General features: G+C 39.4%; 1 protein-coding gene across 1 annotated transcript; it reads left to right on the top strand.

The window, feature by feature from the left end:
• Window positions 1–18,790: 18,790 nt before the first annotated feature.
• On the top strand, window positions 18,791–21,511 carry LOC147630868 (uncharacterized). Its single transcript, XM_086808962.1, has 5 exons — window positions 18,791–19,264; window positions 19,533–19,747; window positions 19,847–20,164; window positions 20,240–20,331; window positions 20,537–21,511. Exons 1-5 carry the CDS (start codon window positions 19,106–19,108, stop codon window positions 20,788–20,790), a joined length of 1,038 nt encoding a protein of 345 aa, XP_086665088.1. The 5' UTR covers window positions 18,791–19,105; the 3' UTR covers window positions 20,791–21,511.
• Window positions 21,512–24,253: the final 2,742 nt, after the last annotated feature.

Genomic DNA, 24,253 nt, shown 5'->3' on the forward strand with positions numbered 1-24,253 from the left:
TTAAAATAACCTTTGTCTAATTTTCCACTAATTTTCAAGAATTTTTTGAAATTTTTAAATTACCCCGAACGCATTTAGAATACGAACGGTCAAAAAATTTCGGAATTCCAACGGTTTTCCCGGAATACGGAAAGCCAAAAGTTTTGGGAAAATGAAAAGACAAAAAAAAATCGGAATGTGAAAGGTCAAAGGTTTCCGGAATACGGAAGGTCAAAAGTTTTTTCGGAATTCGAAAAGCCAAAAGGTTTCGGAAAACGGAAAGCCAAAGGTTTTCCAGAAGTTGAAAAGTCAAAAATTTTCAAGAAGAAATTTTCAAGAATTTTTCAGAGATTTTTAAACCTCAAATTCCAATTTTTCTGATTTTTTAAAGGTTTTTTCCCAAAAAATCTCCAAAAGCTTTTTTTTAATAAAAAAAATCTTATTTTTTTTTAAAAATATGAAAATAAGCTTTTAAAGCTTATTAGATTTTTATTTTTAAAGGGGGGGGCGATTTTTTTCGCCCGGCTGCAGCGCAGCCCCCCCTCCCCCCCCGGTCGCCTGCGCCGCGTGGACATGAGAAAGATGGAGGGAGTGAAAAAACTCCCTCCTCACCTTCTTCTCCCCTCTTTCCTCTCCTTCATCTCCTTTCCATTCTCTTTCTCCACCCCTCTGTTAATCAGAGATTAGCTTAATGTTTAATTAAGCTTTTTTAATTAAACCCTTAATCATAATTAACATTAATTAGATTAATGTTTTTTAAAAAAATCATTTTTAAGAGAATTTTCACCCGGAAAAGAGAAAGAAAAATCAGATTTGAGAGGTGGAGAGAACCCCACGCACACGGGAGAGCAATTCATGCATCAACACGCTGTCCCCTACTGAATTTCAGTAGCAATCGACAGAAACTTGATCGCATTCCCGCGGAAAAAACCCGCAAAAAATGTATAAAAATATATTTTTAATCATAAAAATGCTCAAATAATTTCTAAAAAATTAGGAAAAAATTTCTAAAAATTCTAGAAATTTAGGGAATCCATCCTACAAAAATATCCACCATAACTCTATGGTATTTTTGTAAAAAATTCCATTAATGCTTGATTTTAACCATAAAAAATAGAAAAAAATAGCATTAACTCACGGTATTCCCCCGCAACGTCGATTCGTCCATTGAATTGTAGTTACACACATTCCAATCACCATATCGATGATCCACGTGTAATTCATCAACACAAATCAATAAAAAATTATATTTTATTAGTAAATATTAAAATTTACTAAAAAAAATTAACAACAATTAAATAGAGATTGCTCTGATACCACTGTTAAAACCCTAAGATCTCTCTAGATAATTGTTATGCATAAACATGCATAAATCAGGCATAAACTCAACCACCCAACCACCCCCGAGCCCAAGGGATGCACACATGAATAAGAATGAAATACATCATACCTCTACCTTGATGTCCCATACCATCAAGAGGTATAACTCCAATCCAATAGCATGTAGCTATAGTGTGAAATAGTAGATGAGTAGATATGGATCTCTACACAAGAGACCATAGCATAAGCCTCAAGCTTCCTAGCCTCCAAGCCCCCTTGAGTGTGCCCCATGCCCCTATTATATAGGAGAGCCCTCAAGTGACTCTTGACTTTCCATTCCTCACGTGTGACCCTTGGATGCCTGACCCTAACCTTAACCCTTAAGGTTAGTCCTAACCCATGCTCCACTAGAGCTTGTTCCCATGCTCCCATGCTCACAAGCCTAATGTGGGTTAGCCTCCTAGTATATGCACACATAATGTGTATATAACATACCACACATAATGTACATATAACATTCCCCCCCTTCCAAAATAGGGAAAACACTTAAGATAGTCCACCAAGTCTTATCTTGGAGAAAATTTCCTACTCATCGACACCTTGACCATGCAGAGATTCAAGGATACGATTCATAGGTAAGACCTAGTTCTATCCCATAAGGGGAGCGTGGTCTTCTAAAAATCAAATCACCCATAGGGTAATTAATCATAATTTGGGTAACTACTAGTCTTGCTTCCTAGAGACAATGCTTCTTTCCTCATCCGTGCAAGGCACAACCACTAGCCTAGTCTTCTAGAATAGAATTACCCGAGAACCTATTTATCTAGCGTAGGGCTTTCACTTAATATGTTGGAAAGCTACCCGACTAATTGGGTCCACCCGTCCGTAGGATGGTGCCGTTGGGGAATTCCATCCTCCCACTTTCACATGTCAACTATTCAAACCTAGTGTAAAGCATCCAATGGATGGCATTCACATGTCAACTATTAAAACCTTGATGGAGTTATAATCTTAATAATTTATAATATGCAAGTTAATGAGATATATCCTAAAAATTTCTCTAAACAAAGTTTCGGTCTATCCTTCTAAGTAGTCATTCAGTCTCTCACTAGTTTCTTAATTTGATCGCCCTATGTTTTTCCTCAAAAGGTTTCCTCCCCAATCTTATTTCTCAAATTTATTGTACAAATATCTTACGTGTGCACCCCCAAGATATAAGCACAATTTCATAGGATGATTGTCTCAACATGTGAGGATATCCAAATCACTTCTATGGCCACAGTAGAGGTGATTGATTCGTCCTCATATGATAAACAATCACTTGTTTTAATCCCTTGATAGTTAACCTTTGAAAAATAAATCCTAGGAACTACGATCGGCTCTGATACCACTTGTAAGGTTCCCCCCTTCCAAAATAGGAAAAAACACTTAAGATAGTCCACTAAGTCTTATCTTGGAGAAAATTTTATACTCATCGACACCTTGACCATGCTGAGATTCAACGATACCATTCATAGGTAAGACCTAGTTCTCTCTCAGAGGGGGAGTGTGGTCTTCTAAAAATCAAATCACCCATAGGGTAATTGATCATAATTTGGGTCTTGATTCCTAGAGACAATGCTTCTTTCTTCATCCATGTAAGGCACAGTCGCTAGCCTAGTCTTCTAGAATAGAATTGCCCGAGAACCTATTTATCTAGCGTAGGGCTTTCACTTAATATGTTGGAAAGCTACCCGACTAATTGGGTCCACCCGTCCGTTGGATGGTGCCGTCGGGGAATTCCATCCTCCTTTTAGCATTTCAACTTGAGATTGTGATAAGACATTCTTTATTAAGGCATATGCTGTTGTTTAAAAGAATACAAATTTTAACTAGTAAATCAATCAAATAGATCACTATTACAATTAATAGAGAAGCAGGGGCCATACCTTAACCCCTAAGAATGATATATAATTGAAAAATAAAAAATATTTATACCTTTTAGAAATTTGTCATTTATTGTTGCCTTTGCTCGTTAATAAGAGTTTCAGAACTTGATATATGAGAATAGAGAGTCTTTTAATACCTTCTCTTATGAATTAAAATCATCCGATCATCCCCAAGATTTATCTCCTCTTACTCGTACTCTAACTGTTCTCTCTTTCTTCAAAGGTCCATGGCAAAATAGCCTTCTCTTGTAGGGCTATGGCATACTATTCTTTCTTTAAAAGAAAAGCTATGGAGTTTTTGGTCTTTTCCTTCGAAAGACCATAGCAATCTAACCTTCTCTTCTAAGAGATTAGATAAGAATAAAGGGATATATACATCTCAAGCTCTAGGATTACCTTGATGCTACTTGCTACCTTCCTATAGTTTTCCCTGTGTAGAGACCCTGACAGAAGCAGCAAATTGTTTCGACCATAAACCCCTGATAAGAACTCAGAATATGATTGTATAACCAATCAAAAGAATCGGAAGCCATCTAGTCTACAAGCTAGCACAGGTAGAATAGGCAAAAACGTCTGTAGATAGCCGTAAACACGTTATCTTTAGAAACGCATTGCTTTTCCACATTTTCAGTATGCATGGACTCTAAATATATAAAGGTACTCTATATATGACCTCTTATCATCTAAATTCGAATTTCTATTTTTGGAGATACTTATCTCTTAATAGAACTTTTCTTGTCTTCTTATTTCTTTTAGGATTTTTGGAGCTAATATTTTTATTCTAACACTTTCCTAATGTTTCTAGCCTTGATGTCTCACTCTCTAAGTACACTCTCTTTCCTTATTGAAATCTATATTAAAAGAGACACATACATGGCTTGGGAGGGACCTTGCAATCTCCCCCGCTTAAAAGATTCGAGATGTCCTCATCTCGTGAGCTGGGACCGTAGTATCTAAGTAAATCCTCATGTCTCTTTCAAAGTGGTGTCCCCACTAGGTAGAAATCTTCTTTTATCTAAACATTGTTCCGAGTCCCATATTTCATGTGTTTGGCTTGTTTTGTTGTGCCTCCAAAAGGTCTATTATTCTAAAGTTAGTTGGCCTTATTATCCTAAGTTCATGCATCATCCATATACCTCTCATATGCTATGAACCTTCAAATTCCTTATTCTATACCCCCATGTAATATGGTACTTAACGAATTGTCATGTAAAAACATAAGGAAATCAATTCTTTATGCAATCTAACCTATGATAGCAATTTCATAATCTTAGTATCCTCTTGTAGAATAGCTCTATTCATCATGCACATTGCTTCACATTAATCTTGCACCAATCCTCTTCTATTTACTCATAGAAATACTTGTTGAATTCGATTATCTTTAGCCCTCCTATCCCTATTTCTTGACCTAATTTTGTTTTAACTCATGATTCCTTGTAGCCAAGGGTGGGCTTGACATTCCTCTTGAATTAGGGGACCTCTTCTTGATTAACATGGAAGGACTCATGTCCTTTTCTCGACACTTTCTATATAAAAATCTTTATCATAGTCTTTGGTATTACGGCTTCTGCAATAGAGAATGGTTTTGCATTCTTGACAATGTTATTCAATGGTAGATTAAGCTTCCAAATGAATCGATGGAGAAGAGTTACCTCATCTATCTCTAGAGCAAATTGGAGAAGTTTAACAAAAGTTTGGTGGTATTCTTTTAGGGTCTTCCTTTCTTGGGTTAGCTCAAAAAATTCATTCATTTTATCCTCTCAAAATCCTGGAGGACAAAACCTCTCTCGAAGGTGTACTTTCATGGCTTCCCATAACTGATTCTGGTTCTCGTTGGTTAGATTGACAATAGTGCTTTTAAATTATTTGACATTTCTTATGATTTTTAGAGAGCAAGGTTGAACTTGCTTAAAAGTTCAAAAACTATCAAATACTTATCATAGTGAGACATCTAAAGGCACTCTGGATTAATATATCTGAGATCTTTATTTTTTTGAGAATTACACCTCTGATTCTTTGGGATTGACACATCCAAAGATTATAAGGATTAACACGTTTGAGATGATTAGTTTTCTGAAAATTATACATCTAGTATCTTCGGATTAACACATCTAATAGCATGATCCTCTTGGAATTACACATCCGAAGTTAGACCCATGTTTGTCTCAGCAGATGGGTTCAAGATCTTGGATGATCGTCCTAGTGTAAAGCATCCAATGGATGGCATTCACATGTCAACTATTCAAACCTTGATGGAGTTATAATCTTAATAATTTATAATATGCAAGTTAATGAGATATATCTTGAAAATTTCTCTAAACAAAGTTTCGGTCTATCCTTCTAAGTAGTCATTCAGTCTCACTAGTTTCTTAATTTGATCGCCCTATGTTTTTCCTTAAAAGGTTTCTTCCCCAATCCTATTTCTCAGCTTTATTATACAAATATCTTGTGTGTGCACCCCCAAGGTATAAGCACAATTTCATAGGATAATTGTCTCAACATGTGAGGATATTCAAATCACTTCTATGGTTGGTAGAGATGATTGATTCGTCCTCATATGATAAACAATCACTTGTTTTAATCCCTTGATACTTAACCTTTCAAAAACAAATCCTAAGAACTAAGATCGGTTCTGATACCACTTGTAAGATTCCCCCCTTCCAAAATAGGGGAAACACTTAAGATAGTCCACTAAGTCTTAAGGCTTGGAGAAAATTTCCTACTCATCGACACCTTGACCATGCACAGATTCACATGCATAGATTCAAGGATATGATTCATAGGTAAGACCTAGTTCTATCCCGCAGGGGGAGCATGGTCTTCTAAAAATCAAATCACCCATAGGGTAATTGATCATAATTTGGGAACCTACTAGTCTTGATTCCTAGAGACAACGCTTCTTTCCTAATCCATGCAAGGCACATCCGCTAGCCTAGTCTTCTAGAAGAACCTATTTATCTAGCATAGGGCTTTCACTTATTATGTTGGAAAGCTACCCGACTAATTGGGTCCACCCGTCCATAGTAGGATGGTGCCGTCGGGGAATTCCATCCTCCCACTTTACACCCTACTCACGCATCAATTTGTTTTCTAATTAATCCTACCACACTGTTTGACATAAATAAACATGTTCCTTAATTAAGGCCCTTTTCACAAGGTTTGTTAAAACAGCCTTTTTCTATAGTATAATAATGCCAAAGACAAGATTTATAAAAAAGGTTTATACATGAATCAATTCCATACAAGCCAAACCGGCTCTCTTATTCTTTTCCTTTATACTGCCCATGATCTAGAATTTGGCCTTCCAGCCTCTACATACTGGGACCCTACGTGACAATACACCTCATCGTCGGGCTGGTGGCGAGGACTCAAGCCGGCCTTTCACCCTCTCAGGCTCCATCGCTCGATCCTCCCGCTCCTTAGAGGGATGTCTATGCACTAGGGTGGGCTAATTCACCGCACTAGCCTGGGCCCTCAGAACTAGGCAGCATCACAATCACTCGCCTCAATCGGCGAAACTCATTCGCCCAATGGCATGAGGGGTACCATGGGCCTTACTAACATCTCCGCCGTCCCGCTATACAAGCACAAGAACGGGGCAGCGTCAAGGCAGGGAGAGTTGTACCTGTATCTTAATTTAACCAAGATAACAATCCATTTACTCAACTAAACCATAGGACTAGAATCCATGTTACCTCTTTTGAAGAAAACAATCATTTTCACAATTTTAGCATTTCAACTTGAGATTGTGATAAGACATTCTTTATTAAGGCATATGCTGTTGTTTAAAAGAATACAAACTTTAACTAGTAAATCAATCAAATAGATCACTATTAACAATTAAAAAAGAAGCCGGGGCCATACCTTAACCCCTAAGAATGATATATAATTGAAAAATATAAAAAAATAATACCTTATAGAAATTTGTCGTTTATCGTTGTCTTTGCTCGTTAATAAGAGTTTCAGAACTTAATATATGAGAATAGAGAGTCTTCTAATAACTTCTCTTACGAATTGAAATCATCCGATGATCCCCAAGATTTATCTCCTCTTACTCATACTCTGATTTTTCTATCTTTTGAAGGTCTATGGAAAAATAGCCTTCTCTTGCAGGCCTTCTCTTGCAGGGCTATGGCATACTATTCTTTCTTTAAAACAAAAGCTATGGAGTTTTTGGTCTCTTCCTCCGAAAGACCATATCAATCTAACCTTCTCTTCTAAGAGATTAGATAAGAATGAAGGGACATATACATCTCAAGCTCTAGGATTACCTTGATGCTACTTGCTGCCTTCTTACAGTTTTCCCTGTGTAGAGACCCTGACAGAAGCAGCAAATTGTTTTGGCCATAACCTCCTGATAAGAACTCAGAATATGGTTGTATAACCAGTCAAAAGAACCGAAAGCCATCTAGTCTACAAGCTAGCGCGGGTAGAATAGGCAAAAACATCTGTAGATAGCCGTAAATGCGCTATCTTTAGAAACGCATTGCTTTTCCACACTTTTAGTATGCATGGACTCTAAATATATAAAGGTCCTCTAAATATGACCTCTTATCACCTAAATTCGAATTTCTATTTTTGGAGATACTTATCTCTTAATAGAACTATTCTTGTCTTCTTATTTCTTTTAGGATTTTTGGAGCTAATATTTTTATTCTAACACTTTCCTAATGTTTCTAGCCTTATTGTCTCACTCTTCTCTAAGTACACTCTCTTTCCTTATTGAAATCTATATTAAAAGAGACACATACATGGCTTGGGAGGGACCTTGCAATCTCCCCCACTTAAAAGATTCGAGATGTCCTCATCTCGTGAGCTGGGGTAAAATCTAAGTAAATCCTCATGTCTCTTTCAAAGTGGTGTCCCCACTAGGTAGAAATCTTCTTTTATCTAAACATTGTTCCGAGTCCCGTATTTCATGTGTTTGGCTTGTTTTGTTGTGCCTCCAAAAGGTCTATTATTCTAAAGTTAGTTGGCCTTATTATCCTAAGTTCATTCATCTATATACCTCTCATATGCTATGAACCTTCGAATTCCTTATTATATACCCCCATGTAATATGATACTTAATAAATTGTCATGGAAAAACGTAAGGGAATCAATCCTTTACGCAATCTAACCTATGATAGGAATTTCATAATCTTAGTATCATCTTGTAGAATAGCTCTTTTCATCATGCACATTACTTCACATTAATCTTGCACCAATCTTCTTCTATTTACTCATAGAAATGCTTGTTGAGTTCGATTATCTTTAACCCTGGTATCCCTATTTCTTGACCTAATTTAGCTCTAGCTCATGAATCCTTATAGCCAAGGGTGGGCTTGACATTCCTCTTGAATTAGGGGACCTCTTCTTGATTAACATGGAAGGACTCATGTCCTTCTTGATTAACATGGAAGGACTCATGTCCTTCTTGACTCTTTCTATATATAAAAAACTTTATCATAGTCTCTAGCTTCTGAAATAGAGGATGGTTTTGCATTCTTGATGAGGTTATTCAATGGTAGATTAAGCTTCCAAACGAATCGATGGTTGGAGAAGAGTTACCTCATCCATCTCTAGAGCAAGTTGGAGAAGTTGGTGGTATTCTTTTAGGGTCTTCCTTTCTTGGGTTAGCTCCAAAAATTTATTCATTTTATCCTCTCAAAATCCTAGAGGATAAAACCTTTCTCCAGGAGGGTGTACTTTCATGGCATCCCATAACTAGTTCTGGTTCTCATGGTTAGATTGACAACAGTGCTTCCAATTGATTTGGCATTTCTTACGATTTTTAGACGAGCAAGGGTGAACTTGCTTCTTTCATTGTATCCATGAAAAGTTCAAAAACTATCAAATACTTATCATAGCGAGACATCTAAAGGCACTCTGGATTAATATATCTGAGATCTTCATTTTTCTTGGAGAATTACACCTCTGGTGCTTTGGGATTGACACATCCAAAGATGATAAGAATTAACACGTCTGAGATGATTAGTTTTCTGAAAATTACACATCTAGTATCTTGGGATTAACACATCTAATAGTATGATCCTCTAGGAATTACACATATGAAGTTAGACCCATGTTTGTCTGAGATGGGTTCAAGATTTTCGTTCACGTTGATTTTTATTTTATTTTTAGTCTAGTGGAAAATATGAATTTCCCTTTTTGGGGGAATATTTTTTGAATTTAAAACAAAAGGGATATGGGTATTTCCCCAAAAAGGTAAGTGGAATAAAAAAAGTCAACCTTTTAATGACACACCTTACACCCTTCATAAACGACCCCCAAAATGGATAAATTGACAACTCATGAGCATCTTCTCATTGAATGCTCATTAACCTTAATGAGTTATGTAAAAAAGTGATTAAGGATTAATCCAAGATTAATCCTTTCACTAATCTTTCTCTCTTTTACACTAATCAAAGTCTCTAATTAACCACTAATCCCTAATTAATTCACACAATTAAGCACACCATTGGATAGAGCAAGAAAAAACTAATCTTTTTGCATCAACCATTGTGTAAATTAATCTAAATTAGGAGAATAATTAGACTCTTAATTATAGTCTCCTCTTTAAAGCAAAATTAAGCAAAGAGAGTTAAATTTCTCCAATTGATTAAAACATTGATGTATTAGGTGTTTTGATGTATCTAGATACTCTCAAAACACTCAAAAACCCTGATTTCAACTACTCATATGATCAATTTAGACCCCAATTAACATATTTTCTAAAATTTTAGCCTCTTGAACAAGATTAATCACCCTTAATGACAAAAACCAGTCCATTAAGAAAAATTAGTCAAGTTCAAGGGTTTTTCAATGGTTTTAAGAAATTTTTTGAAAGATTAAGCTACTCCTAATTCTTGCTAACACTCTAATCCAAACAATTTCAACAAAAAACACACAATTAAACTAAAATTAATGATCTTAGATCTATGTTTAAACTAAAGAGAGCTAACACCATTAAGAAATACATTCTCTTGCATTGTTTGATGTAATGGATGCAAACTAAGCCTAATACAAACTATGTGCAAGCCCTAAGAACATGAAAAATTACAAAAACAACAACAAAAACACATTAATCTAAAACTTAAGCAAAAAGCATTCTTTTCAAAAACAAAAAAGAGAGCTATTCTACACCAAATCTCACATAAATCACCATCAAATCCACATCGTTTTCATGGGAAGCCACTAATCAAGATAATGGGCAATAACACCACATTGGGGAATATGGGAATTTCCCACAAGTTTGGGACATGTGGTCAAAACTTTGGATTTTGCATAACTTGAACACCATTAATCCAAAATGAGTGGTTTATGGCTCTTTAGATCCCATTTTTCAAGCGCTTTCCAATGATAGGTCACATGATAGGGCTTTGAGAAACTTACAAACATGTTATCCATGTCCCCCCCTTTTTTAGTATTCAAAAATGGGAATTGGGAGATTCCCAAATTCTCTAATATAGTGTTCAATGGGTTATGCGCAAATTAGAGGAAAAACGATGGAAAAAGCCAAGGGATGGCTCCCCAGCAGAGCGGCGCCAAAAATGTTATGGCTCACCCTAACCCTTCTTAAAACACATCCAAAAAGAGATTACCTGGTGAACCGCAACTATCGTGAGGATCTTTCCAATAGCCAAGCTCGTAACCCTTGAGGTCTCCAAGCTCTACAACTCCTTGAGAAGCAATTCCATTGCGTCTCCTGCTGCGAGCGTTGTCACACCGCCGCATTGCACTACGGGTCCTTGTCTCTCCTCTCACCTCACTTCACTCATACACACTCACTAGCATGCATTAGGGCGAGAGATTAGCAAGAGGATTAGCAAGAGCAACACTCAATTGCATAATGGGAGAGTATGTTGTATTATGAGAGAAATTCACTTATATATATGGCCATAAGTGTTCATACTCACGTAAACTATGGCCAGCCTAGAACTTTAGGCTCATAAGAGGCCTAAATGCTATTACAATGACTACTCTCATAATATATCCATGAAGTACATCACTTAGGACTTCATCCTAACTTGCTATCACACGCTCTTGAAGCGGGAATCACCATGTTCAGAACTGTCTGAGACCCACTTTGGATAAGTTTCTCTAAAACTAAAATAATAATAAAATTTAAAATTTAAAAAATTTAAAAATAATAATAAATTGGCCATTCAATTCCTTTTCCCTGGCTAGCCTTAAGTCACATGCATTTATGGTCTGGTGGAGGCCTTTTTAGATAATAGTGCATCTATTTAGCTAGGTGTGTACCAGTCTATACTAGGCTCTAGACCTTCAGTAGAAACCCAGTTTAGCATTATACAAGGACCTACAATAGGGGCGAGTGATACTTTATCTAACTTCAAGTAAATGGAAGGATCCCCAAGAAGTGAGAACCCTAACCGGGCCTCACCAACCTGGTGAGCTACGAGTCTTTTTGATCGTGTAGCTTACTACCTCAGAGGTTTCACCTCAGCTGCTACCTCTAAACCAAACCTTAGTACATACCGACCACATGATGGAGGAGTTTAGGTAAACTCCAAAGAGACACCTAGTGTAGTCTCGTCGTTACAAGTAGGGAATGTTCATGTTGATATTCCTATCGATGCACCTTTAACAACTGATGATTGACCCACTCCCTGCACAAGTGCTTATGCCTAATGGGAAGAACGTTTGAAGAAGTGTAGGAAGTACCTACAAGGACCTACAATAGGGGCTATTGATGCTTTGTCTGACTTCAATGGAAAGATCCCCAAGAAGTGAGAACCCTAACCAGGCCTCACCAACCCGGTGAGCTACCAGTCTTTTTGATCATGTAGCTTGCTACCTCAAAAGTTTCACCTCAACTACTACCTCTGAACCAAACCTTAGTACATACCAACCACATGATGGAGGAGTTGAGGTAAAATCCAAAGAGACACCTGGTATAGTCTCATCGCTACAAGCAAGGAATGTTCATTTGATATTCCTATCGATGCACCTTCAACAATTGACCATTGACCCACCCCCTGCACAAGTGCTTATGCTTGACGAGAAGAACGTTAGAAGAAGTGTAGGAATTAGAGGCACTAATCAAGGCTACTAGATCCAAAGAAGAAGAGACTTTGCAATTTGCACAATAGTGATTAGTAGCCCAAATGGCTCATTATACACCTAAAGCTAGTCCCAAGCCAAGACCACACACAAGTAGTGCCTGACAACTAAGACACACACAATAACATTAAATCTATCTCAAGGAAAGAACTAGGTGTGTAAGTTTTGGAACAACGTCTTCTTACAGAAGACTCAGAGTATTACGTGCGACAAAAACCCTTATGTGGACTTAGGCATAGCTCAAAGCTAAATCTACGGTGTTAGTTAGGAAGAGATTATTTAATTAGTCTTTGGAGACACAGGGGAGGAGGAACACCAGGGCATCTACAACTGCATCCATAGGAGGAGAAATGCTTGCAAGGCATCTGCGATTGCATCCATAGGAGGAGAAATGCTTGCAAGGCATCTGCGATTGCATCCATAGGATCATTGAACATGAAAGGATTCAAAGACCCATGATGCAAGGTAGGACATCCAAAGCAAAAGCACCCACACTGAGCGAAATAGTAACACCCCTTATGAGCTTGGCGGATCCTACTTTTGTAGTATCACCCAGCTATGCCATGGACCCACCCATGTCTTATATCACATAAGATCATGTAGGGACTCAAGAGCACAATAGCACGAGCTTCCCATTCTTACATCTTAGAACTATCCCTACCCACCAAGACACTGCTAGCGCACTTTCGGATCGAGTCATTATTATCTATAAGCCATAGGCCCACCACCACCACGGTAGAATCCACTCCCACTTTCCACATAGTCCTCCCTACATTGGCACATCAACTACGGGCCATTTCGAGAGGATCATCAGCTTCACATTCACCATTCATCACATATCTCATTCTAGTGCACCCATGACACATGCATTTCCTAGAGTGAGTGTGCTACCAACTCCGACCGCACTCAATGCCCACATGACTATAACGCTTATTGGGGTACCAGTAGGACACATGCCTTATATTTCACCTCTAGCTCCACCTGGATTTAGACTAATGTATCCTCATGCAGTGCTGCATGTTGCACATGCACCTATTACACCTATCGTGCGCTAGCACCAGCTCCGCCCACCACCACAGACCTACTTGCTTTTGCATAAGCCCTAGGAAGAGCAGTAGTTGAGAGTATAGCACCTATTATGAGAGATGGGGGTCGACATACCTATGGAAAGGCTTCCCAAAAAGCTAAGCTAACTCATAGATTCACTGGAGATGGTGATCCTTAGGGAACACATATGTACATTCATTGAACTTGTTTGGGTGAAGATCATCACCGTGATTTTGCAGAGGATCACGGTCGTGATTTTGGATCCTACAAAATCATGTCAACTAAGACCTTGAGTGTCATCAAATTCAAGGGTGTTTCTAAGGCTTCCCTAACACTAGGGGTAGCTGTAACAGCTCCATATTAAGCCAAAAATTACCGTGATTCTTGGCATGATCACGCTCGTGATTCCCAATCATGCCCATGATTCCCGTGATCATTCCGGTGATCCCAATCACATCTGTAATTTTACAAAAATGTGGTAATTATAGATTTGAGGAGTTCAAATTGTGTACAAATCAACAGTTTTGTCAATTAAATCCATTTCATGCACTTGAGGTCGGGAAGGCTTGTTGGTGACAATATTTCCCTTAACAACAATGCATCTAACCAACCGAAATCCTCCTACCAAAGAAGTCTAGGATTAGCTTGCTTGATTAGCACACAAAGGAGTGTGTTTGCTTTACACAGATTGAGTTCTTATGAATCATCTCAAGTAGTGAGGAAACCATGGAGAACCATCTTAATAATTAGGTATTGGTAGGGGGATAAGGGTACTTCTTCTCCAACACTATACGGTGGTTCATGGGCTTGGCCTGAGGGATCCTAGGGTACAATTATAAGCCTAAAAGAGAAGCTCCACAAATTGCCAAGGGATAGCCACATTGAGCTTAGAAAGGGAGGTAGACACTAGAAGACCCAGAAGTAGAGGGTAACAATTGATGGAGGCATGGAGAAATCCTCAACCTATGGTACAACTTACTCCTAGAATTAGAAGGGATTCTATAAGATCCCAAAGGCTGGGTGCAATGTATTTTCCCACTTCCAGGGAGCTAGATACTGAGGAAATAATGAGGGAAGCATAAGCCCAACTTAGAAGGCTTGAAAAAGAAAAGGTAAACCTATATCTCTATAGGGAATTGGCTAAGAGACGTGCCTTTGACACAGCAATGTGCGAGGAAGGTTCTACCAGCCTCAGTGGATTGATGTAAAAAGAAGACTTGGTCACATGAGACAGTGCTAGAGAGGTTGAACAGGCAATGGAGGAAGGCATGCCACCTTTAGAACCTATTCCAGAGGAGTCTCAAGAAGACCTAACCGATCTCGTTGTATCTCTCTCTGGCAATGATGACTTGTCAAGAGAGAACTCGTAGAAAACTTACACTAAGGCAGAAGTAGATGCAATGTTCAGTACCCCCGAGTTCCAAGACTATATGAGAGGCATGTTGTTACAAGAGCGGAACCTGGGAGAAACATCTTAGATGATGATGTTAACAGGAATTTAGGAGTTGTTCCAATAACACGACCTAAGGGTACATGTAAATTTACATGCTAGAGCTACAAGAGATGGAGGAAGGGGAGGGATGGCCATAGGAAGGATGGCGTACGAGGCCCCACCAAGGGAGCCAATCAGAGTGACCCCTCACATGGGACTTGCAACAACTAGGGAGAAGTAGATGCAATGTTGAGAACCCTAGATTTCTAAGAGTATATGAGAGGCATGCTATTACACGAGGGGAACCTGGGAGAAGAAGTCTTGATGATGATGTTAACAAGAATACAGGAGTTGTTCCAACACCACTTGACCCAAGGGTACATGTAAATGGACGTGCTAGATCCATAGGAAGGATGGCATATGGGCCCCACCAAGGGAGCCAATTAGAGTGACCCCTCGTATCCATGGGAGTTGTAACACTAGCCAACCTATTAAGAATGGCCAAATAAATAGGAAAGGGGGTTGCTAGGGAGTCAGGTATCGAACTGGCACCACAAAGACACTGGTCAAGCCCAACCATGTGGGGCGAGATTAATGAGAAGGTGCTGGTGATGTTATACAACACCTCAAGATATTCGAATCGATGTGTGAAACTTGTGGTCCAATCAGCGAGACCAAATGAAAATATTTGGGTTCTCTCTTACACTAGAAGGCAAAGTGCACCAATGGTATCGGATGATTGCTTAAGCCTGATGGTAGGATTAACTTTGCATGGCTTAAGAATGTGTTCGTACCAAGTTTTGCACAAAGTGGAGATAAATGAAGAGACAAATAAAGGGTATAACCTTAGATAAGCCAAGCACTGCACTTTTAGGTAAAATATAGCTAAAGGAGGTGAGGGATGTGTCCATGAACCAACATCTGTACCCCAGACCAGAGTTGGTATGGTGCTCAATATATCGACAAAATCACATGAAAACCAAGTGTCCTTTGGACTTACCCATTAATGTATTGTGTTCATTATTGTATGCGACTTGGGAACCACAATACCAACATGTGTAGGTACCCACGCAGTCACAACAACCATAGGTACCTCAATTACCTTAGTTGCCTCCTACACGGCAACAATTAACATTACCAGCACCACCTGGGCAAGGGCATGCTCGAGGGGCAAATTTGTCTAATGTGAAAAACCAAACAAGGGGAATGTATAGAGTACCCAAAGTGCCTATATCTCCACATGTACCACCACAACTATTGGCATCTCAAATGATGCCAATGAATTAAATGATCATTGAAGAGGTGCCAGAAGAAGGAGAATATGTACGGGAACCTAAGCAAACCATGAAGGAGTTGAATGAAACTTGGGAGGTAACCTTGGAGTATTTTTTGATGTAAGGAAACACACCAGTGCCATTGTTCCATAATGCAGTGCAATGGAAGGGCAAGGAGATTAATGCCACAACAAGAAGATCCCCACTGCAATGTTATCACTTCCAAGGATCTCATCATGTGGCTGAGTGTCAATGCAACGAACTTGCATACTACTCAAGTCAGTACACACCCAGGTTCCTAGTTAATTGTTTCAGATATAATTAATCAAATTATCAAGTTGGGTCGCTTTGATTGATGACATCAGTAATTGTGGGCATGATTCACCAGTCATGGACTGTGAACCGTGAACTGTGAAAATCGTGAACCATGATCATGGTCCTGTGATCATGATTGGATAAGATAAGACAAGATGAAATGTGTTGAGGATAAGGCACAATTAATGTGCAATCCCGAGGTCAGTGAGACAACTAGAGTTGTCAAAGAATCATGGCGTGATCAAGAATCACGGCGGGTGTGATTTTGCAGACTGCAAAATCACGGCGACGTGAGCCTATAGGTTTTGACCAAAAATCAATGTTTTAAGGGTGCAAATCTTAAATACTTTAGTTTAAAATTTCCAGATTGTCCTTTGCAACATGAATGTTAATGTGATAACAAGCAAGAGGATCAATGGCTCTTTATTTTTTCAAATTTTCAAGATTTTAAAAATACAAAAATGGGTGTTCACTACATAATCATGCATGATTAATGAGTTCCCACCATGCAAGTACATATGCAAATAATTTGTTTTTTTTGCTTTTCTAACACTTAGTCAATGCAACCAACCATTCCAAATGCTAAAACAATAAAAAAATAGTCCTCTTTTCTCGCAACTGTATCCATAACTTATCCTCTTCTCAACCAATCACAGCTTCAAGAAGCCACATCTAGGAAAAAGAGGCTTGTAAGAAGATGATAGGGAGTGTAAATAGAGTAGAAAGAGACCGGTTTCTCCCCCTGATGACAATGACGTCAAAAATGTTATAGGCTACAGTAACCCTCTCCAAATATAATGGATAATGCTTACCTTAACACGTCATGGGAAACTTGCCGGCTCCAAGATCGTATCTCTGGAGGAAGACTCCAAGCTACACTAGTGGTGGCTAGCTCTACTCCTTTGCCACCTTCCTCAAGTTGTCACCATGAGCTTGTCTCTCTTCATATACAAGGACTCTCACTGCTCACACTCATGAACACAAGTATAAGAGGAACATGCACCAATAATGAAGTACTCTTTTTCCTCTCAACTCTCTCTCTCTCTCACCATAGATAGAAGAGAGCAAGGAGATAAGACTAGACTCAATTGGCACAAAGGGAGAGTGTGTCTTGCATTATGAGAATTTGTTATTTATACAACTAGCCCTTATTCACACTTGGGCACCCAAAAATTAAAAAGAGAGGAACTAAATGACTACAAGATACATAGGCTTGGGCATGGCCAACAATTCTCATAATTACAACATTTTAGTGCCGTTTCATGACACTTATTGTGCTATCTCTCGTATGTGATAGAGAGATGCTAAGTTAACCTCTCAAAATGGGGAGATAGAGCTAAACAAGCCCACTTGGTGTACCTTGAACCATAGATAATGAGCTAGCTGCTTAGAAATTCCATTAGGAGCTAAACAAGCTCACTTCATGTACCTTGAACTAGCTTGCAAGTTGAAGAGGAGAACTCTGATGTGTGCAAGTGAGCAAGGAGCTACATGCTTTTTTCAATATTATAGTGCCATTGTCTAAAGGTGAGTATTTTCATTAATATGAAGAAGTGACATGGCTACCGCAATCACAATTGCCTTTTGGAAGGGGAGGTAGTTCTATGAAGGAGACTTACATCATGTGTTCACATCTTAGTTAATTGAGCCATAAGCTCAATCAATTGTTTTCCAAGAAAACCTGGCCTCACCGTTCTAATTGGACCAAAAAAATGTGTTAGGAATTCAAATGGCACAGTTTCATAGGAGTGGCACGTTGTGAGGTGTTTGATAGTCCAAGTCATGGTTTTTTTTAAAACTAAAACAAGCAATCACCTCATCAAAGGTGACTGGCTTGGTAAGGAAATGTACACAACATAATCTTATGTGAGAATGCACTCTATACCAAAGGAGTAAACTTGGCCAAACAATGCCACCCAAGTTCAATTGTGGCGTCCTAGTACCAAACTCTTCCTTATAAAGCCGTGGGAAATAAGAAATGGTAAGGCATTTTATATGGGAAAAAATCATGTAAGTAATCTTTATCACCCCACATATTGTGGCTCTTTGAACACAAACATGAACCTGGTGGCAATTTTGGTGGTGGTGTCCTCTTTTAGCAAAAGGGTCGAATTTGGGTCAAGGTCTCCTCGGATAAAGCTGAAGCGGCGCCAAAAGGCCCGGCTCATCAACGTGTCGGTCATAAAAGTCAAACACGTGGCAGCCGACATCCGGAGATCTATCGCTGACGTGGAGACACGTGGTCGGGCCTGGTCCCCCCCTCCCGCTGCCTCCGCCGGTGTACCTGGATATTGATTATTCGAAATTACGGGGAATTTTCTCCATCCAATCATGTAATTGCAAAAATGATTATTTTTGTTTTGCAACCGACACTCTCCTGCTCTGGTGGAAGAACTCTACAAATGATGCGGATTATGAGCATTCTTTTTCGTTATTGCGAGGCCCCGGTGTGTGTGTGTTTTTCTTCGTCGTGTCAGGTTGATCGAAGCTGCTTCTTTGAAAAAGTCTCTGAGTCGAGACTCGAGCCCCGGCCTCAGAGGCCAGGCTCGTTGCCGTCAGGGCGGCGGATTTCGGATAATCACATTTGCAAGAAGATTAACTCTAATCACATTGCTCGGCCTACCCCATAGGTTGATTCTTTCCTTACAAAGAGAACCTGTAGTAGACACACACACACACACACACACACAGACTACTACCTAAACCCTCTGTACCTCAAAACGCTCTTCGTTTTTCTGGTTACCATGGCTGGCATCAAACTCGGAGAATCCCATCGCAGAGATTCAAACCATATCCAACCCAACGCTTCAAATTCATCCCAACCCAACGGTCGATCTGTCTCTAACCTCCATCGCTTCCTGGAACACACAACCCCCGTGGTTCCTTCCCACCTTCTCTCCAAGGTACCCTCATCCAAGCAATCTTCACAAATTTTATTTTCTTCTTAGTTAGCAGTATGCCAATCTAATCTTATCCGTTTTTTTGTCTATTTTTTCTTACATTCAATCTTGTTTTGTATTACACCTCTGTAGGGTTAGCATTCATGCATCCAACCATGGATGCATGCATAGAAGTATGTATGTATGTCGTACTCTCACATTGGCTAGGGTTAGCCTGCAGACGATGTGAGCTCTTCAAAAGTTTTGTTGAAATCGGCTCTCTTTGCTGCAGAGTTGTTTGCACGGCTCGTGGATGGAAGAGTCCCAAAGGCACTTCTTTTTCTCTTTGAGCGATCTATGGGAAAGCTTTGATGAATGGAGCGCCTATGGTGCCGGTGTTCCCATCGTCCTCAATGGCAAAGAAACAGTAACACAGTATTATGTCCCCTACTTGTCAGCCATTCAGCTATACACGAGCCCCTCGAGCAAGCTCAGTTCGAAAAGCAGGTGCTTGTGGCACTAATTTCCTTATAAAACCCAATGATACGTTCATGATGTTAGCTTTTAAACTGGAACAAAGACTGAAGGTTGCCATGCCATCATCAGGAAGCTCGGCAATGATAGTGATGGTAGCGAGTCGGACTACAGAGACAGCATTAGTGAGGTAAGCTCAGATTGTGAGCTAGAGAAGATACTAGATTGCAGCAGCAGCCCCATTCACGAGCCATGGAGCTCCACCACAGCAGGGGCTTTCAGGGAAGACAATGGCGGCGAGTCTCTTCTTTTTCAATATTTTGAAACCAATGGCCCCGCTCTCAGGGTTCCCCTGTTTGATAAGGTTGGACAATTGGCCCGGCAATTCCCTGCATTGAATACCTTATGCAGTAACGATATCTCGCGATCAAGCTGGCTGTCAGTTGCATGGTATGCAGTTGAACACTCACATGCAAATGCTTGTTTTGCTAGCTCGACGACTCAAGAATTTTTGTCATGTTGCAGGTATCCAATCTACAGGATACCTAGTGGTCTCACGTTGAAGGACTTAGCTACCTGTTTTTTGACATTTCACTCTATATCCACATCGTTGACTGGTATGTCATTCTTCACTTCCTTGCATCAGAGTTTTCCTTTCAGCTCATGTAGCAGTCCCAACTACTCGTTTTGGGCAGCAACTCATAGGGGAAGAGTTGCTTCAAGCTAGCAATGTGCACTTCCTTTGTGTTTGCTCTTGATGTGCCTAAAAATGTTTCTGCTTAGAAAGATGTATGTGATGGTGCTCTGTTTTTCGTGTAACAGGCAACACGAGAGATATGCATGCAGAAGTCTCTCTGAGATTAAGTTTCCTACCCGCCAAGAACCAGGTTGCTCTTCATTCTTTTGGTCTTGCATCCTACAAATTTCGAGGTGCGATTTGGACTTCTACTGGAGTGGCGGACCGTCAATGCTTGACACAGCTACAGAGGTCCTCTGATAATTGGTTAAAACAACTCAATGTACACCATCCAGATTTCGAGTACTTCACGTCTCATGGCCTTCCGGCCCACCGCTAAAGGGCTCATAGGCAGGGTTGTATGGGAAAATTTTGCATATAGCTAACTCTCAACTCAAAATGTAGATAGATTTTGCTGTGTGCCTCCTCTAGTAGCCATTGCAACCTTTTTGACTAAAACAATGAAAGGAAAGGGCATTAGTCATGGAAAGGTGGGAAAACAGTAATGGAAAACTTATCAAAATGAAAGAGTAGCACCCCTGAAGGTGGTGGGATCCTATGTCATCTGAGTGTGTTTGAAGTGACAATGTAAGCTGCCATCACATATTGTAGGCTGGCCACATTTATTAAAGAGTATGAGGCATCAATGCCCCTGAAAGAAAATTAAAGGTTCATTTGAAGAGGGCACATGTAGTGAAGTTAGAGAAAACTGACTGTTTTTTGTTGTGGCTCAGACGCTGAAAGCTAATATCATCAGTAAGCTACATGAACTGTCTCAATGGCTGGGCATTGTACTGTCGCGGAATCTTAAACCCAAATTGGATGTTTCCAAGCTTTATTATTCCTCCATGGGGGTGATTATTTACCAATAAGTGAGCATGATCATTCAATAGTAATGTCATGCCTTCATGCCTAAATCTGCAACTTTATTTTTATTTTGTTGTTGATGTGGCGAGTAATGCCATTGCATCTACTCTATGCTATGTGGTGCAATTTGATGGCCTAAAGTTATATGAGAGGAGCAATATCAAGTCCAGGATGGCTGTTTTCCCTTTTTAACATCTGAGAAAAAGGTTTTTTAATACTTTATGAGCTGTGTTGATTGTGAAGATTAGCACTTTTCTGTTTTTAGCCACCCCCCTCTCTCTCTCTCTCTCTCTCTCTCTCACACACACACACACAATTTTGATTGATCAGTCCCCCCCTCGCTCCCTCGCTCTCTCACACACACACACACAATTTTGATTGATCAGTCCCCCCCTCGCTCCCTCCCCGCCCCAAAGCACCACACCACGACCACCCAGCCCCTTCCATCACACACGCCCCTGTATACACTGTTGATGGCAGTTGTGCACGTTTGGTCAACACACCAAGGCATACCTCCTGGTGTGTGAAATGACTAAACGTGCATCCCAATAATTAAGGTGCGAAACTGCTATCACACATACACACACACACACCCGCGCACACACAAAATTGAATGATCAGAGTCTTCCCCACCCCACATACATGCGCTTGCGCGCGCGCACACACACAAAATTGACTAATCAGTGATGCATCCCACAAGAAGATGCGAAGGACGGTGAGCAAACCAGTACCCATTCCAGCAGGTAAACGATTCTGTCCAAACTGGATGAGGAAAAGGGAAAATTTGAAAAGGATTCTGCCTAGGCGACATCGTGACGAGTGGGTGTGGTGTTCATTTTTGTACTTTTTATTTTAATAAAATTCTTACATTTGATATTTATTGTTTGTGTAAGTATGGTTACTATTGGTTAACATAACATAGTTTCCCTATCCGACTTACTTTAAGATGCTTGGTTATCTTACTCGTTCGAAAAAACGTACTTATCTTCTATAAGATGGCATTGGAACATAAAAAGCGGTTTTATCTTGTGCTTGATGTCAAATAGAGAAAGTCAAAGGACTAAGTGTACATACTTACTTAAGACTAATAATAGAATTCGGATCATTTTTAAGTTTGGTCGACCTAGTGTGAAAACTAGTTACTCGTATATGTATTATCATTTCTGACAACAAGCAATACACAATCATTCCCTTGCAATAGTTTCTTTGTGAGCTCTCCTTCTTCCCTTGTGCATGTTATTGGATTCTTACATGTTAGATGGATGCTTGTTTGAATAGGTTTGATTGTAGATTCTTATCTTTTATTAGCGGCTTTTTTTATCACTATTAGTGAGAGAGAACCGTTGTGAATAACCATCTTTTCTTACCTCAATGTAGGTAGCTTTCCTTCACTCTTTTGACAAGAAGCATTTCGGTGTAACAACAAAGTAAGAACATGACGAACGTTACAGCGCACCCACATTAGAAAGTTGCATTTACGGCTCTAAGGCAAGATCCAATGATACATGCTCTAACAAGGCTAAGGGTAAGCTCTTGACTTGAACATATTTGGCATCATTTGTCGGGGACTAGACTAGGGCTTAGCTTTGTTTATCCGTCCATTCCAAGCCATTAGGATCACTTAATATTGCTCAGTGTTGATCAGGAGATCACACTCTGGAAAACATATGGTTTTGGAAACTTGGATGCATTAGTTTTGTTGCTTTTTATTTTGATTTGAAGTTTATTTGCACTAGGGCATTCTATATTCATATCTTGAAAGGGGTAACCTTGAAACTTGGATGCATTAGTTTTGTTGCTTTTTATTTTGATTTGAAGTTTATTTGCACTAGGGCATTCTATATTCATATCTTGAAAGGGGTAACCTTAGTGTCTTAATGATTTGCATGATTTTGGAGCCACAATGCTAGATTTCATTGCATTAAGCTAAGGAATAGCTTAGCAAGGTGGAATCCACTTCAAAAACAAGAGCTTTAAACTCTATTCGGTGTGAATTACAGTGGGATAGTCAATTTTTATTATCTTTCATAATTTATTAATGTATTATTTAAATTGGCATCTTAGAAGCATGCAAAAAAAAACTAATTACTTGCATAATAATCGTTAACTAGGATTAGGATGTTTAATGAATCTCCATCAAGTGCAAAAACTCCAAAAACCACGCCAAACAAGCTCTCAGGTTTGGGAAGACACAGTCCTACAAAAAAGAAGTCAACACACGTGAGCTTGGAGCTGTGAGTCTAGAGACGCGAGCCATGAGTTTGGAGATGAGTCTAAGGAGCCATACGTTTGGACACATGAGCTGTGAGTCTAAAGATTTACGTAGATGTGAGTCTAGATGTAAGTATACCTAATATTATACCAACCGATTATTACTCTCTTAAAGACTTTAAAGACATAGCTACTCATGTTCTTTAAGGATTTTCTTGTCATACAATTTATACTAGCTATAATTTTTAAGAAAAATTCTTGTCCTTTTTAATTATAGGGACAATAAAGTATAATTATTGTCCATTATACACCAACCCTATCATAGGTCCTAAGTAGGCCTATTTCATAAAAATAAAAGTACGTGAGCCTAGTTCATACAGAAAAGATGTGAACCTATTGAAAAGATACAGGGGAAGAGAGAGCTTGAGCTCTTGCAAGCACAAACACACTCACACAAACTGTAGAAGAGAACACACAAGGTGAGAGGCTGCAAATTCTTCTTCTTCTTCACACAGCAAAAGAGGTCTACAAAGAAAATAAAGTGACTAACGCACATAATAGAGTATATATAAGCGGTCCATAATGTGAACACGCTAAGAAGTGGAGTGGGTAGGTGTGGACTAGTCGATGTAGTCCAGCTGTAAAATATCTGGCGAAGATATATTCGTGCCAACTACCAAACCCGCTAGTGATATAAATGTTGAACGATCATGCAGGCGTCTCGT

The sequence above is a fragment of the Cibotium barometz genome, chromosome 15 (genome assembly GCF_041138505.1).
Source record: "Cibotium barometz isolate CiBa-2024 chromosome 15, ASM4113850v1, whole genome shotgun sequence".
In the NCBI taxonomy this organism is placed as follows: Eukaryota; Viridiplantae; Streptophyta; class Polypodiopsida; order Cyatheales; family Cibotiaceae; genus Cibotium; species Cibotium barometz.

Coding starts and splice junctions, on each gene's coding strand:
- LOC147630868 (XM_086808962.1), top strand. CDS start 19,106: ATGGCTGGCATCAAACTCGGAGAATCCCATCGCAGAGATTCAAACCAT. Junction 19,748..19,846: donor AAGCTCAGTTCGAAAAGCAG/GTGCTTGTGGCA, acceptor TGCCATCATCAG/GAAGCTCGGCAATGATAGTG. Junction 20,165..20,239: donor AGCTGGCTGTCAGTTGCATG/GTATGCAGTTGA, acceptor GTCATGTTGCAG/GTATCCAATCTACAGGATAC.